At 44.9% G+C, this 16,163-nt stretch overlaps 1 protein-coding gene across 11 annotated transcripts in view; it reads left to right on the top strand.

The window, feature by feature from the left end:
* Window positions 1-16,163, top strand: part of LOC139410765 (Golgi-specific brefeldin A-resistance guanine nucleotide exchange factor 1-like) — a 79,702-nt gene that overhangs the window by 50,790 nt on the left and 12,749 nt on the right. For 3 of the 11 annotated variants that reach the window (XM_071156271.1, XM_071156247.1, XM_071156254.1), the window contains exons 8-30: window positions 740-794; window positions 1,268-1,348; window positions 2,741-2,888; window positions 3,184-3,392; window positions 3,510-3,690; window positions 5,786-5,997; window positions 6,090-6,188; window positions 6,300-6,494; window positions 6,673-6,868; window positions 7,011-7,151; window positions 7,273-7,361; window positions 7,522-7,724; window positions 10,025-10,148; window positions 11,240-11,365; window positions 12,753-12,835; window positions 13,031-13,267; window positions 13,399-13,492; window positions 13,577-13,753; window positions 14,009-14,073; window positions 14,276-14,399; window positions 14,606-14,677; window positions 14,804-14,898; window positions 15,057-15,210. In XM_071156271.1, the coding sequence (XP_071012372.1) occupies window positions 740-794; window positions 1,268-1,348; window positions 2,741-2,888; window positions 3,184-3,392; window positions 3,510-3,690; window positions 5,786-5,997; window positions 6,090-6,188; window positions 6,300-6,494; window positions 6,673-6,868; window positions 7,011-7,151; window positions 7,273-7,361; window positions 7,522-7,724; window positions 10,025-10,148; window positions 11,240-11,365; window positions 12,753-12,835; window positions 13,031-13,267; window positions 13,399-13,492; window positions 13,577-13,753; window positions 14,009-14,073; window positions 14,276-14,399; window positions 14,606-14,677; window positions 14,804-14,898; window positions 15,057-15,210 (3,160 nt within the window). Of the gene's footprint in view, window positions 1-739; window positions 795-1,267; window positions 1,349-2,019; window positions 2,094-2,740; window positions 2,889-3,183; window positions 3,393-3,509; window positions 3,691-5,785; window positions 5,998-6,089; window positions 6,189-6,299; window positions 6,495-6,672; window positions 6,869-7,010; window positions 7,152-7,272; window positions 7,362-7,521; window positions 7,725-10,024; window positions 10,149-11,239; window positions 11,366-12,752; window positions 12,836-13,030; window positions 13,268-13,398; window positions 13,493-13,576; window positions 13,754-14,008; window positions 14,074-14,275; window positions 14,400-14,605; window positions 14,678-14,803; window positions 14,899-15,056; window positions 15,211-16,163 lie in introns of those variants that run through there. The other 8 variants (XM_071156316.1, XM_071156289.1, XM_071156298.1 and 5 more) reach the window with 4 other exon arrangements.

Genomic DNA, 16,163 nt, shown 5'->3' with positions numbered 1-16,163 from the left:
CCAAGAGTCCACAGAGCACAAGGCTCTCAGACAATGTGTGATGCATTAGAGAACATTACGCTGCACAGCTCATCTCACCAAGCCACTGAGAAGCTCATCTGGGTCCGGGAATAAATGCACTCCGAGACAGATTGCTTCTGTCAGCCTAGTGCCTCATAAGCATTGTTCGCTCTCTCGCTCTCTGTCTGTTTATGATTATTTTCATGGAAGTTTGGTTAGTTAAAAAAATAACTTTGGAAAGCAATTGTCAACTTGTACACCAGCTTTTTCTCTTCTGTCTGCAAGCCTTTGAGAGATTACATATTATTTCAGCTAAGATTACCAACAAATGTACAGGTTCTTTGTCCCTGCATGGATATTGAGGTTACACAATAGATTTCTTTCAGTGTGGTATTTAAGAACCTTCAGACTAGTCTCCATGTTAGTCTAAACGGTGTTATGCATGTAGCTACTTCCCTTGGCGTCACAAAGTTTTCTAGGTCTTAAAACCATCTGTGCTCTCACCCTGCATATTCAGTGTGCAGGTTGAATTGAAAGTGACTCATCTTTAAATATTGTCTGCAAATGGACAAACTGCTTTGTTGGTGTGGATATCAGGTTTCCTCTCGCCTCACGGTGGCTGATGAATGAATTACCTTGAATTGACAGTAGAGGTTGAGAAGGCACAGGGGCTCAACACAGAGGGAGGAAAGAATCGTTTGATCAGACAATTGACATCTATTTTCCGTTTTTCTTCCAGACTACCCCAATTTAAAGAAGAGGCCAAAAGTTTTGTGGGTGCTAACATGAAGAAGGTAAACTCAAATTAGGCCTAGATGTTGAATGTGCCACTACTCTCTGGCTATGACTAATTTGCTTGCAATACCCCCTCCCTTTGTCTCCTCTTGTTCCTGTCATCCCCATGGTGCTGTGAATAATCATTGTACTCTGCAGGGATGGCCACCGCAACAAACCCTCTATTGGTTCTGAAACTAGAGTGCATGAAGTATCCAACAGGGAAGAAATTTAACCTTTTTTACTGGGTGTCTACTCCCTCACAGCTAAACAGAAAAGTGTCTTTACACAATAATAATATCTTGTCTTGTGGTACAGGATTGAAACTGGATACCCCAAATGCCCTTCCATCCCTCTGCTTCCACCCATCAAGATGGCGTTCTTTCCCAGTATTACCTCTGTCTCATCGGATGCTGCCTTAAACAAAAAAAATGGTCCTTTGTTGGTTTTCTTTGAGTTCAAACTGCTCATTTGCCTGTGTTCCCTCCCACAGATCCCATCCTGTATCCTGGACACACAGGATCTTATTTGTGCAGAACAGCCTATAAACACCAATCAGAGGGGCTTAGAGAGGGTACTTGATAAAGCCACAACTTTCCATTGGCTCTCGCTAGTGCATTGAAATGGGCCAGGATAGCATGGCTTTCTGGAGTGAATGCATGAAGATGCATTTGAGGGATATTTCAGCATTTTCTTAGAACTTTGGTTTCAAGGAATTTCATATTTCCATAACACAAATTTTACATCCATTATTCAAATAGTTTTTCCCACTTAACAACTTAATTAAACTTAATTTAATGGAATATAAATGTTGGCTAATAGTTTCAGGCTGTACTACAAAATAAGTTGTAGTCATACCCATTTTTGTATATTTGCATCGTGTAGCTTAGATCGGACATTTCGCTGACATTTCTGGTTTAGCCTCACACCACAAAAAAACTCCAAGTGACTTTTGTTTCACAATCATACCTCATCAAACCTAGACTCCAAATGTACAAATCGTACAAATAAACATAGTAATGGGCTTGAAGCAGCTCCAGTATGAAATCTGCCATTCTGTCTGATTGCCTGCCCTTCACTGTTTTGTCTGCTCATTCTTGAACGTCTTCGTATGGAGCCTCCTAACCCACCACCCCTTCCCCAAACAAACCCATCCCTGGGGAGTTTGCATGGTGCTCTGTTCGGACCCCCCCATGCATCACTGACTGAGTGTCTTGTCTGTGTGCTACTGCTAAAATGTCGTCCATCACTAATCACGGGCACCTGCCCCCTTCTCTCCTGAGGCTTACAATATCTTGTGGAAAAACAAACGAGTGCAGGTAAGGAGACTCTGGTGCCTCAGTTGGAGAATGACCATCCCTCCTTCCTATCCACCCTGCCCCTCCTCCCTTCTTGTTCAGAACCCATTTGCCACCCCCTTTGGAAGATTCATACACAATGCGATGGGGGCCAAAATTGTTAAAATATTTGTATACCATATTGTAGATGCATCTAATGATAAATGTATTGATTTTGTTAGATGTGTAGAGTACACAAACCATGCCATGGGGTTAGTTTGTAGAATGAAACTAATGCGTGCATTTTTTTGATGGTTTGCTTGAATTTCTTTCTTGTGATTGTCACTTTTTGTTGTATAGTCTTATAATTCACCCTCATAGGTATATTGTATCTTGCCATTGGGGATACTTCTATGCAGTCTCAGCATTTGCTAAACAGAATGAAGCATGTGGCTGCGTTTTTGTGTACGGTCACTGTCTTGTGTTTTCAGATGTCGGTCTGTTACTTTCTGTTTTAAGGCGGTCACTGTCCAAGTGTGTAAATGGTCCAGAAGGATCCTATTGCTTTTAAAAGTCCAACCTGATGCAATACCCTCATCTGTACAATGTGATATTACAACACCCCCTAGCCAAGCGCATAGTCAGCGGTTGTGTGTGACTGTTTACTGAGTGTGTTCTACTGGTTCCAGCTGAAGATGCGCGCTGGTGGGATGAGCGAGTCATCAAAGTGGAAGAAGCAAAAACGCTCGCCCCGGCCCCCCCATCACATGGTACGAAGCGCCTCGGGCGGATTGGAGCAGGCCCCTCCCGCCACCCTTAGCAACAACAACCTCACTGGTGAGATTTTATTAGAAACCAGGTCCTGGGGATAGACATGGGAGGTGGTACATTAAGGAAGGATCGTCTGCCGAGCAGAGGCTTGAACCCCCGTTGCCGTCGGGGCATAAGTGGTCAGAGGTCGGGACTGCTACACCCCACTCCAGCACTTCTATGATCTTTTAAATGAACTTTTCATCTATTACTGCTACCACGTTGCAATAACCGGAAAACAGAATACGTCTATAGAGGCGGTCTCCAACCACAAAACATCTGTGGTATCTAACCATGGTCGGTGTGTGTTTGTGTCTACCAGGTGGTGACCTTTTCATCGAGCAGGTTAGTTTGTCTGTCCCAGACAGCATGGCCTCTTCCATGTCTAGCCCCACAGACAGCGGCCTGGACACCTGCTCCAAGGCCACCTCCAGAGAGGACCTGACAGACCTGGACCAGAGCAGCTCTGTCGCCACCACCCCAGGCACAGCAACTAGCCCTTCCACAGAGCCTGGACGCCTGGATGCTCAGGTGGGGTGTGAGGGGGGGGGCATTGGAAGCAGCTATGTTGTGTCATTTTGTGCATATTTGAATTAAGTCTGTTGGAGCTCATCAAAGTTCATACTCTGTTTCTGTTTCCCCTGCCAGTCTGAGGGGAGGCAGGTGGATCGTGCCCAGTCAGCTTCGGTGGAGTCTATCCCTGAAGTCTTGGAGGACAGAGACTCTGTGACGGAGCAGTCAGACTCTGCCTCAATACACGACATGGATTACGTCAACCCCCGAGGAGTCCGCTTCACACCACAGCAAACTCAGAGAGATGGTGAGGATGGTGAGCCCTCTTACCTCCACTACCAACCAGCGTTCAGTTTGGGTTTCACCGTGCCTCAACCTGTTCCATTTTACATCTCGCCCTCTGTCTCACCTTGTCTCATGTCTGTTCATATGTCTCAACATGTCTCACCCCATGTCTCAACCTACAGTGCATTCTGAAAGTATTCAGACCCCTTGACTTTTTCCACATTTTGTTACGTTACAGCCTTATTCTAAAATGGATTAAATTGTTTTTCCCCCCCTAATCAATCTCATATAATACACCATAATGACAAAGCAAAAACAAATTTTAATACATTTTTGCAAATTGATGAAAAAATATATCCCATATACATAAGTATTCAGACACTTTACTCAGTACTTTGTTGAAGCACTTTTGCCAGCGATTAAATCCTTGAGTCTTCTTGGGTACGACGCTACAAGCTCAGCACACTTATTTGGGGAGTTTCTCCCATTCTTCTCTGCAGATCCACTCAAGCTCTGTCAGGTTGGATGGGGCGCGTCGCTGCACAGCTATTTTCAGGTCTCTCCAGAGATGTTCGATCGGGTTCAAGTCCGGGCTCTGGCTGGGCCACTCAGGGACATTCAGAAACTTGTCCCGAAGCTCCTCCTGTGTTGTCTTGGCTGTGTGCTTTGGTCACCGTCCTGTTAGAAGGTAAAAATTCACCCCAGTCAGAAGTCCTGAGTGCTCTGGAGCAGCTTTTCATCAAGGATCTCTCTGTACTTGGATCTGTTCGTCTTTCCCTCGATCCTGACTTGTCTCCCAGTCCCTGCTGCTGAAAAACATCCCCACAGCATGTTGCTGCCACCACCATACTTCACCGTAGGGATGATGCAAGGTTTCTTCCAGACGTGACGCTTGGCATTCAGGACAAAGAGTTAAATCTTGGTTTCATCAGACCAGAGAATCTTGTTTCTTATGGTCTGATAGTTCTTTCGGTGCCTTTTTTTTTTACAAACTCCAAGCGGGCTGTCATATGCCTTTTTACCGAGGAGTGGCTTCCGTCTGGCCACTCTACCATATAGGCCTGATTGGTAGAATGCTGCAGAGATGATTATCCTTCTGGAAGGTTCTCCCATCTCCACAGAGGAACTCTGGAGCTCTGTCAGAGTGACCATCGGGTTCTTGGTCACCTCCCTGACCAATCCCTTTCTCCCCCGATTGCTCAGTTTGGCTGGGCGGCCAGCTTAAGGAAGTCTTGGTGGTTTTAAACCTCTTCCATTTTAGAATGATAGAGGCCACTGTGTTCTTGGGGACATTCAATGCTCCTTCCCAGATCAGTGCCTCGACACAATCCTGTCTCTGAGCTCTACGGACAATTCCTTCGATCTCATGGCTTGGTTTTTGTTCTGACATGCACTGTCAACTGTGGGACCTTACATAGACAGGTGTGTGCCTTTCCAAATCATGTCCAATCAATTGAATTTACCACTGTTGGACTCCAAGTTGTCGAAACAACATCTCAAGGATGATCAATGGAAACAGGATGCACCTGAGCTCAATTTCGAGTCTCATAGCAACGGGTCTGTAATTTGCAAAAATGTCAAAAAACCTGTTTTCGCTTTGTCATTATGGGGTATTGTGTGTAGATGTTTATTTATTTAATCCATTTTAGAATACGGCTGTAACGTAACAAAATGTGGAAAAAGTCAAGGTGTCTGAATACTTTCCGAATGCACTCTATGTCCCACAACTTGTCTCTGAGTGTCCTTCATTCTTACCCATGTCTTATTTTATATCTCATGTCTAGGGTTGCATAATTCAGGTAACTGTCCCAATATTCCCCGGTTTTCCAGATATCCTGGTTGGAAGATTCCTCAAATTACGAGGGAATAAGCAGGAAATCTAGGATTCTGGAAAACCATGGAATTTGGGGAAAATTACCAACATTTTGCAACTCTACTCATGTTTCACGCCACCAGAGGGTTATACTACAAAGCAGGGTCAAGGCGTTGCCTAAATATTGTTAAAATATACATATTGTGAAAAAATCTTATTGACTCAACCTGAAACATACGTTTATCGACGTTAGCTGACTCACATCCTGCTTTGTCAATAATTTCCTGTTTTGTGTTTCTTCTTAACCTCCCAGGTGCGGCTCTCATCCCCTACAGTCTGCCCTGTCTGCGGGAGCTCTTCCGCTTCCTCATCTCGCTGACCAACCCCCATGACCGCCACAACACAGATGCCATGATGCACATGGGCCTGCAGCTGCTGACCGTGGCTCTGGAAGCAGCCCACATTGCCCCCTACCAGTCACTGCTGGGTCTGGTCAAAGACGAGCTCTGCAGACACCTCTTCCAGGTACTGTACACCACAGGCTTATTCAGGAGGGGGAACTTGACCCTTCTATTGTGTCTTCTACACAATATGACATAACATGTTTCCTTTTTCAGTTGCTAAATGTGGACCGTATGAACCTGTGTACCGCCTCCATACGAGCCTGCTTCTTGCTCTTTGAGAGCATGCGAGGACATTTGAAGTTTCAGCTTGAGGTATTTGGAGTGTTTTCTTTTGTTTGCGATATTGTCACACAATTTTTTGACACAACCGCACGAGTCGTTGTAAAACAGCCAACTAAACCGAATGACCTGGGGTGTGTGCAGATGTATCTGAAGAAGCTGATGGACATCATCACGTCAGAGAACATGAAGATGCCTTATGAGATGAAGGAGATGGCCCTGGAGGCCCTGGTGCAGCTCTGGAGGATCCCCAGCTTCGTCACCGAGCTCTACATCAACCACGACTGTGACTTCTACTGCTCAAACCTGTTTGAAGACCTCACCAAGCTGCTCTCCAAGGTGGGAACTGGGGCGCCTGCTCTTTGACTTTCTGAAATCTGCATTAGAAGAGTGTCTACTTAATACTTTTATTAATTTAAATTTGATGCATGTCGTCACGCTCCACGCTCTACATTTTCAGGGAAACATTGTTCTCTTTTGTTGACCTATGGTGTGTTTGTATCATTTTGTCTTGCAGAATGCCTTTCCTGTGTCCGGACAGCTCTACACAACTCACCTCCTCTCACTAGAGGCCCTACTGACTGTTATTGACAGCACCGAGGCCCACTGCCAGGCTAAGGTGCTCAACAGCACAGCTCAGCAGGACCAATCAGCAGAAACTGTGTTGGTGGAAGGGGAGGGCTCAACCAATGACCATGTAGACACAACCACAGGTATGCAGATTTCTATCAAACATTTGATGTACTTTCTGCTATGATAGTCTCATACTATAATGGGCTTTGTTCAACATTGACTGCAGTTGTATCAGATGTGTATAGAGGGGTAGTCATGAATATGTTTGTCATGTGGTTGTAGAAGCAGGCAGGCAGGTGAACCGTGCCAACGGTCAGAATGTTCCAGAGGCTGACAGCGTGCCCCTTCCACCTACCAGCGGGCACCTAATGGCAGAGAAGATGAGACTGGGCAGACAAGACCAGGAGGAGACAGAACCATCTGGTAGGTTTGGTTTTACTAACCAGTGGTCAGGTTTCCTCGAGAACTGGGTTAGCATTCCGCTCTATAGCCATGAATGAAATTGAATTAAAAGTGAAAATTGTCTTTATTTTATTTTTGTTAGCTGAGAAGAAAGAACCGACAAAGCCTCAACGCTTCTCGTCTTGTTTACCTGATTCTCAAGAGCTGTTGGACATCAGAAATAAAAAGAAGGTAGGTTTTATCATTTTGTTGTATATCTGTTTTAAATAACGTACTTTCATGGCAGTCGAACACATACTGTAAACGCTGACTTTTACATGAATCATGCATTGATGCCAATGGCGCTTGTCTCTCTAAACTGAAGTGACAGTATTTATTTGTATGATTACAGCTGCTGAACAGCGGCACAGAGCAGTTCAACCAGAAGCCTAAGAAAGGCATCCAGTTCCTGCAGGAGAAGGGTCTCCTCAGCAGCCCCATGGACAACAACGAGGTGGCCCAGTGGCTCCGGGAGAACCCCCGCCTCGACAAGAAGCAGATCGGAGAGTTCATCAGTGACCGCAAGCACATGGAGCTACTGGACAGCTTCGTCAAGTACGAGTCTTTATCATTTCCCGGCAGCGTGCTGTACAACCAGTTGGTTTTAAAAGAAGACCCTTTCTGGATCTTCTCCTTCATTTAATTGTACTGAAGCTTGGTTTTGTCAGTTACTCGTGAAGCAATGAATAGTGAAGCAGTGAAGTTTATTTACTTGAACCCTAGGAGTTGATTTGTCTTCAATCCATAACAATGATAAAATACAGTACACAACTGTATACACTGAGTATACAAAACATTAAGAACGCCATGACATAGACTGACCAGGTGAATCCAGGTGAAAGCTATGATCCCTTATTGATGTCACTTGTTAAATCCACTTCAATCAATGTAGATGAAGTGGAGGAGACTGGTTAAAGAAGGATTTTTAAGTCTTGAGACAATTGACACATGGATTGTGTATGTGTGCTGTTCAGAGGGTGAATGGGCAAGAAACAATATTTAAGTGCCTTTGAATGGGGTATGGTAGTAGGTGCCAGGCACACCGGTTTGAGTGTGTTAAAAACTGTAACGATGCTGTGATTTTCACGCTCAACAGTTTCCCGTGTGTATCAAGAATGGTCCACCACCCAAAGGACATCCAGCCAACTTGACACAACTGTGGGAAGCATTGGGGTCAGCATCCCCGTGGAACGCTTTCGACACCTTGTAGAGTCCATTCCCCAACGAATTGAGTACTGTTCTGAGGTCCAAATGGGAAGGTGCAACTCAATATCAGGAAGGTGTTCCTTATGTTTGGTATACTCAGTGTATGTGTAATATACAGTACCAGTCAGAAGTTTGGACACGCCTACTCATTCTGCATTTCAAAACTATGAAATAACACACATGGAATCATGTAGTAACCTAAAAAAGTGTTAAACAAATCAAAATATATTTTAGATTTTAGATTCTTCAAAGTAGCCTCCCTTTGCCTTGATGACAGCTTTCAACACTCTTAGCATTCTCTCAACCAGCTTCATGAGGAATGCTTTTCCAACAGTCTTGAAGGAGTTCCCACAAATGCTCAGCACTTGTTGGCTGCTTTTCCTTCACTCTGTGGTCCAACTCATCCCAAACCATCTCAATTGGGTTGAGGTCTGGTGATTGTGGAGGTCAGGTCACCTGATGCAGCACTCCATCACTCTCCTTCTTGGTCAAATAGCCCTTACACAGCCCCTGGAAGTGTGTTTTGGGTCATTGTCCTGTTGAAAAACAAATGATAGCCCCACTAAGCGCAAACCAGATTGGATGGCGTATCGCTGTGGTAGCCATTCTGGTTAAGTGTGCCTTGAATTCTAAATAAATCAGACAGTGTCACCAGCAAAGCACCACCACACCACCTCCTCCATGCTTCCCGGTGGGAACCACACATACGGAGATAATTAGTTCACCTACTCTGCGTCTCACAAAGACACGGCTGTTGGAATCAAAAATCTCAAATTTGGAGTCATCAGACCAAATGACAGATTTTCACTGGTCTAATGTCCATTGCTCGTGTTTCTTGGCCCAAGCAAAATCTCTTATTCTTATTGGTGTCCTTTTAGTAGTGGTTTCTTTGTAGCAATTTGACCACGAAGGCCTGATTTCACGCAGTCTCTGAACAGTTGATGTTGAGATGTGTCTGTTACTTGAACTCTGTGAAGCATTTATTTGGGCTGCAATCTGAGGAGTTAACTCTGAACTGATCCTCTGCAGCAGAGGTAACTCTGGGTCTTCCTTTCCTGTGGCGGTCCTTATGAAAGCCAGTTTCATCATATCAATTGATGGTTTTTGCGACTGCACTTGAAGAAACTTTCAAAGTTCTTGACATTTTCAGAATTGACTGACCTTCATGTCTTAAAGTAACGATGGACTGTCATTTCTCTTTGCTTATTTGAGCTGTTCTTGCCATAATATGGACTTGGTCTTTTACCAAATAGGGCTAACTTCTGTATACCACCTACCTTGTCAAAACACAACTGATTGGCATTAAGAAATAAATAAATTCCACAAATTAACTTTTAACAAGGCACACCTGTTAATTGAAATGCATTCCAGGCGACTAGAGTACCTCATGAAGCTGGTTGAGAGAATGCCAAGAGTGTGCAAAGCTGTCATCAAGGCAAAAGGTGGCTACTTTGAAGAATCTAAAATATATTTTGATTTGTTTAACACTTTCTTTTGTTACTACGTGATTCCATATGTGTTAGTTCATAGTTTTGATGTCTTCACTATTAAACAAAATAATAATCATCTTGAATGAGTAGGTGTCCAAACTTTTGACTGGTACGCTACATATTAGTGCTTTATACTCATTCTCCCATTCCCACGTGCAGCACGTTCACTTTCCAAGGACTGCGTATTGACGAGGCACTGCGTCTGTATCTGGAGGCCTTCAGACTGCCAGGAGAGGCTCCGGTCATCCATCGACTTTTGGAAACCTTCACAGACACCTGGCATGTAAGTCAGCTGCCTTTACCCCCCTTGAAAGGCGTTTTTTCTCTCTCGCTCTCGCGCTCAGGGCACCCAGAGGGACTCACACACTTCTTCCATTACCGCATGGCAAGGCAATCCTTGCCACCAACTGTCCCTATCCTTGTCACCAACTGTCCCTATCATCAGGTAATTACGTCCAGTGGAACGCCGACCCAGATCTGAATCAGGGACATTAATCACTCAAGTAATTAGGGGAATAGTAAAATGCAGCAGTGCCAACGGCAAGGTTGGCATAACAGAGCCGGCCTGTTGATCAAAGGCAGGGGGACAAACCAATGGGGGCCACTGGCTGCTCCTTAAATAACCGGAGAGGGTCATCCTCGTGACCTGGAAAGTATTCCTAGTAATGTCTTTTCATAGTCTCTCTCCATACACAATCGCCTTGAATGACTTTACAGATATTCTTAATACACACTTGTATTTTTCCACTATTGAGTAGTCATACGTCGTGACTGCACTTTCAGCAGCACAAATATATACTGAACAAAAATCGAAATGCAACAATTTCAATTTTTTTACTGAGTTACAGTTTATATAAGGTAATCGGTCAATTATAATAATTTCATTAGGCCCTAATCTATGGATTTCACTTGACTGGGTAGCGGTGCAGCCATGGGTGGGCCTTGGAGGGCATAGGCCGACCCACTGGGGAGCCAGGTCCAGCCAATCAGAATAAGTTTTTCCCCTCAAAAGAGTTTTATTGCAGACAAATACTCCTCAGTTTCATCAGCTGTCCAGGTGACTGGACTCAGACGATCCCACAGGTGAAGAAGCCGGATGTGGAGGTCTTGAGCTGGCATGGGTACACGTGGTCTGTGGTGTTGAGGCCCGTTGGGATCTTTTATTTCAGCTCATGGAACATGGGACCAACACTTTACATGTTGCGTTTATATTTTTGTTCAGTATAGATATTTGAACGTTATCCCCAAGGTAGTTAGTTATATTATAGTGTGTATCTGGAACTATACCTGAAATAGTGCCTGCAACTCAGCTGTTGATGTATATATGGATGGAAAGAGGATTATTTGTGTGTGTGTGTGTGTGTGTGTGTGTAGAAAGTGAACGGTTCTCCCTTCATGACCAACGACGCGGGCTTCGCCCTGGCCTACGCTGTCATCATGCTCAACACGGACCAGCACAACAACAACGTGCGCAAGCAGAACATCCCTATGACTGTTGAGGTAAACGCGCACAATTTATTTCCCATGAAGACGCATCACTATTTTTTTTATATTTCAAAGATTTATTTGTATTGAAATAAAATGGAAAATAACTTCAATTCGTAAGTATAGTAAGTTTTCTACTACTTCTACAAATTGTCTTAGAAATGCACTCATCAACCACATGTTAGATCTGATTTCAATCACTTCTTATGAACACTTGTGCCAGGCAGTGATGGGTTTTGCCAGAGACCCTGTTAAGACCCTTTTAGACACCCTACATTAGTATGTTGTACTGGTTCTTTCAGACCCTCTGATGGTCTGACAGACCTCCTGTAACAGCTGTGCCCAGTGGTGGTCTGTGGGATGAGATCATCCTGGTTAGTCATGTGAACAGGCGGCAGGGGTGGAAGAAGTGAGCGAGGAGAGGACGGGGGGAGGGGGGCGTCCTCTGCTGTCCTGGCTCCCTCTCTCTGTGTGAGTGACAGCGCCTGAAGACTAAACACAAGTCCCATGGACAGGGTTCTGAAGAGAGCGCGGGTGGGCCACAAACAGTATTCCAAGTTGCCATTATGGAATTCTAATCTGCAATGAGAGCAACTGATTTGTTTTACCTTATATTTTTCTAGGGGGCAATGAAATGCCTACTGTTCAATTTGCTGACTATTTACAGCACAGTATATAATTACAGATTAAAGTCCTTACGATGGTACGTCTCCAAGTGTCATACAAATGCCATGATACGATATTATGTGGGATAAAATGGACTCGGGTCATCCTGGCAAGAGTACAATTCAGAGCAATAGAATATCAGCTACCGAATAACACATTGTAGCTCCCCAACAAATCCATAAGTGTGGAACAGCTCTGCTCTCTGGATGTCAGTCCTATGATGACTTGGCAGGCAACACGGCCAGCTGCTTTGTGTCTGTGGCGGTTATTATTACCGTCGTCTGCTCCGCTCTGGGGTGGAGGGGGACTGGTATGACAAACACAACCCTGAGCCCATGGCCCCTGAGCCTTCATTGTGTTCATTTCTCTGTCTGTCCATCCCACTGCAAAGCATCTCGTGTTTCCCCTCTGTTTTACCTGCTATCAGCCGAAGCACGCAGCCGACCAGGAGCCTTGACTCTATCCGTCAACACACGGCGGATCTGTTTATTTGCTGTGGCTCTTGGCCTCGATCCTGTTTGTCTAACATCACACCTAACCGTATTAAGTGACACATACGTTGGTAAAGCTCCTTGGCCCCCCATCCCCTTAATTGTTGGATGCTCAATTAGCAAGCGCATTGCATGCCTAAGGGTTGGATGCCAGAGCCAGGCCAGCTGGCAGAGCTCCACAATGATTGATGTGTTGATGGTGCCCTGATTCAGTATTAATGTCCGTCCCCCCCACCTTCATGTAGCAATTCAAGAAGAATCTGAAGGGTGTGAATGGAAATACAGACTTCGATCAGGATATGCTGGAGGACATCTACAATGCAATCAAGTAAGCCATAGTCTTGTATAGAAATGTTTGTGACTTGTACACACACACACACAATGAAGTAAATCTGTCTCATTTCAAGAGGATATATTTGTATCAGCGTTTGAGCTTTGACGGTAAGTTATGTCAAACAACCCACCCCAGATGATCAAGGTCGGTTTGGCGTTCACACACTCCGTGGTATTCTCTGTCCTGTAGGAATGACGAGATAGTGATGCCAGACGAGCAGTCAGGCCTGGTGAAAGAGAATTACGTGTGGAGCGTGCTGCTCCACCGGGGGGCCACCTCTGAGGGGGTCTTCCTCCACGTGCCTGCCGGCAGCTACGACCATGACCTGTTCACCATGACCTGGGGGCCCACCATCGCCGCCCTCTCCTACGTCTTCGACAAGAGCCTGGATGACGCCATCATCCAGAAGGCCATCGCTGGTTTCCGGTACACTAGGCGTCCCCAGGGGTTTCTGGACCCAGCACTGTGGTTCTGAGGAGATGCTGACGAAGCATCTATTGGGGAAGGCAATGAGAGCGAGTCGCGATGATAATCTGCTTGTCTCTCTCTTTTTTTAGGAAATGTGCCATGATATCAGCTCATTGTGGATTCAGTGACGTGTTTGATAATTTGATCATCTCCCTCTGCAAGTTTACAACGCTCAGCAGCGAGGTAAGTGCTTAATTTCAAATGTGGGAACCTTTAGCATTACACCTACTGGAGTCTAACATGTTCCACTGGGTGTGTTCAATACAGTCGGCGGAGAACCTTCCCACGGTGTTTGGGAGTAACGGGAAGGCCCAGGTAGCTGCTAAGACCGTGTTCCACCTGGCCCACCGGCACGGTGACATCCTGAGGGAGGGCTGGAAGAACATCATGGACTCCATGCTGCAGCTGTTCAGAGCCGAGCTGCTGCCCAAGGCCATGGTGGAGGTCAGAACTGTTTCTTTATAACTAGCAATGGTCATGGACAGGGACGGGCATAACCAAGAAATACTTTTTTTTTTGTATGGTCTGCGAAAAACAAATGGCCTCGATCATGTTTCGAGTACATATGGAACACGGAAACCTTCCATTCATTTTGTTTGGTGAAATGGGTATTTTTGAATTTGGGTGTTATACTGCCACCTGCTGGTATAAAACCAGAAATAATTTCCTTGTGGCGTTTGCTTGCTTATGTCCATACAGGTGGAGGATTTTGTGGAGCCAAATGGAAAGATTTCGCTTCAAAGAGAAGAGACGCCTTCAAATCGGTAAGTCACCTCACAATCCTGTCACACAATCTGTTATGCTGGCATAGCAGGCTGAGAGCTCTTTCACTTGTGAAACCTCTTGAGTTTTTGACATTTTAAACCCAGTTCCAGTAATATTGTGAAATGGGTGGCTATCGCCAAGCATGAAATGTCTTTTAAGAGTTTGACATCTCCTCTCCATCTTTCTCTCTGTCTCTCCCAGGGGCGAGTCTGCGGTGCTGAGCTTTGTGAACTGGCTGACTCTGAGTGGAGCGGAGCAGTCTGGTCTACGTGGGCCCTCTACTGAGAACCAGGAGGCCAAGCAGGCAGCAATGCTCTGTATCAAGGTACCAGAACTAAACCAATCATCCCTCATCCCACTGCTTTGTCTCTGTCACACTTGTTCAAATTGTCTCTGGTGACCAGTATACTGTACGTTCTAGTATCGTATCGTGCAGTTTGAATTTTTAAAAATTATTAATACATTTTTGTGGCTTTTTGTATACACGGTCAGTCTGGTAAATTGATTTGTTACCTGTCACTCCCGTGCCAGCAATGTGACCCAGAGAAGCTGATCACAGAGAGTAAATTCCTGCAGCTGGAGTCTCTACAGGAGCTGATGAAGGTAATCATAAGAGTCCAGGCAAATATTGTTCATCTTAACATGTGATTGGCTGAATATGAATTTCTGAGATGCAGGTAGTATAGAATGTTCTGGTGTTGTTTACTAAGAGCTGTTTCTTGTGGACAGGCTCTGATCTCAGTCACACCTGACGAGGAGACGTATGATGAGGAGGACGCGGCTTTCTGCCTGGAGATGCTGCTACGCATCGTCATGGAGAACAGGTACGGCAGGAAACGGTGTTTGCTTTGAGTCAGGGACTGTGTGATCGCCTGTTTATGTTATGTCCCAAGTCCAGTAGGAATTACATCAGTCAAATCAGCTGTTTGAACATCAGGCTTTGTTATGCTATTGAGTCCTTATATTTTGTGTGTGTGTTTAGGGACCGCGTGTCATGTGTATGGCAGACGGTGCGGGACCACCTGTGCCACTTGTGTGTCCAGGCTACAGAGAGCTGTTTCCTGGTGGAGAGGGCCGTGGTGGGCCTCATCAGACTGGCCATCCGCCTGCTGCGTAGAGAAGACATCAGCTCACAGGTACACACACACACACACGAGAGCGGAAACCAAACTATCTAGGCGTACATCATTGCATTAATGCATGTTTTGTGCTGTCAAACAGATAATGCAGAGATGATGCAGGTTTTCTGACAAGTGATGGCACTGAGTGATTGGAGGATTGGACTGTTGATCCAATGGGATTTACATTTGATGGTCACACACACACACACACACACACACACGCAGCTTTGTTAGGTCAGTGTCCTTTAGCCATTGCAATCGGTCTTATCTGGCCTGAGCTTAACAGCAATCATAAAGGAGGCTTAAATTTGTTGTATAACAAGTTTTTTAAAAAGGATGTTTCATGCAATCATACTGGTATCAGATGTTTAATTTGTTCTGGCTTAAAGGCACAGGATGAACTACCTATCAGTATTCTTAGTCTGTGTTGATCAGTGGGACAATTTAATTAGCCAAGTTTTTACTGATCTAATCTTTTTCCAACAGGGACCTGGTTTCTTGGTGACCTGGCCTGTAACCTAAATAGCGTTTATTATGTGACTGTCCTATTGACCTTGAACTATTATATCATTGCAGTTTCTCGGCAATGTAAAGAAAATAGGAATGTGCTCTACTTTATATCCCATTGGGAAACCAAACAAGTCCCTAGTGAACACTTTCAAATGTATTTATGGATTGATTGTGAAGGAGTTAAAAGCACCCAGTTATGTAAAGGTTGTTTACATGTTGGTTGTAAAAACCCTACTGTTTTGAGAGTGGTTGTTATTAACCATGGGGGGGGGGGGGGGGGGGGGGGGGGGTCTGTTTTTTTACAGCTTAATTATTATTGTTTTTTTGTCTTATTTACGGAGTTATCTGCTGTTTTGCAAAAAGTGTCTTGTGATAGAGTTGCGTCTACTGTTTTGCAAAAAAGTGTTTAGCATTTGCATTGGTGTAAAACCAATGACAAATGACTGTTTTGCAAAAAA

This window comes from Oncorhynchus clarkii, chromosome 1 (genome assembly GCF_045791955.1).
Source record: "Oncorhynchus clarkii lewisi isolate Uvic-CL-2024 chromosome 1, UVic_Ocla_1.0, whole genome shotgun sequence".
Taxonomy (NCBI): Eukaryota; Metazoa; Chordata; class Actinopteri; order Salmoniformes; family Salmonidae; genus Oncorhynchus; species Oncorhynchus clarkii.
This window is presented reverse-complemented; position numbering and strand designations above follow the sequence as displayed.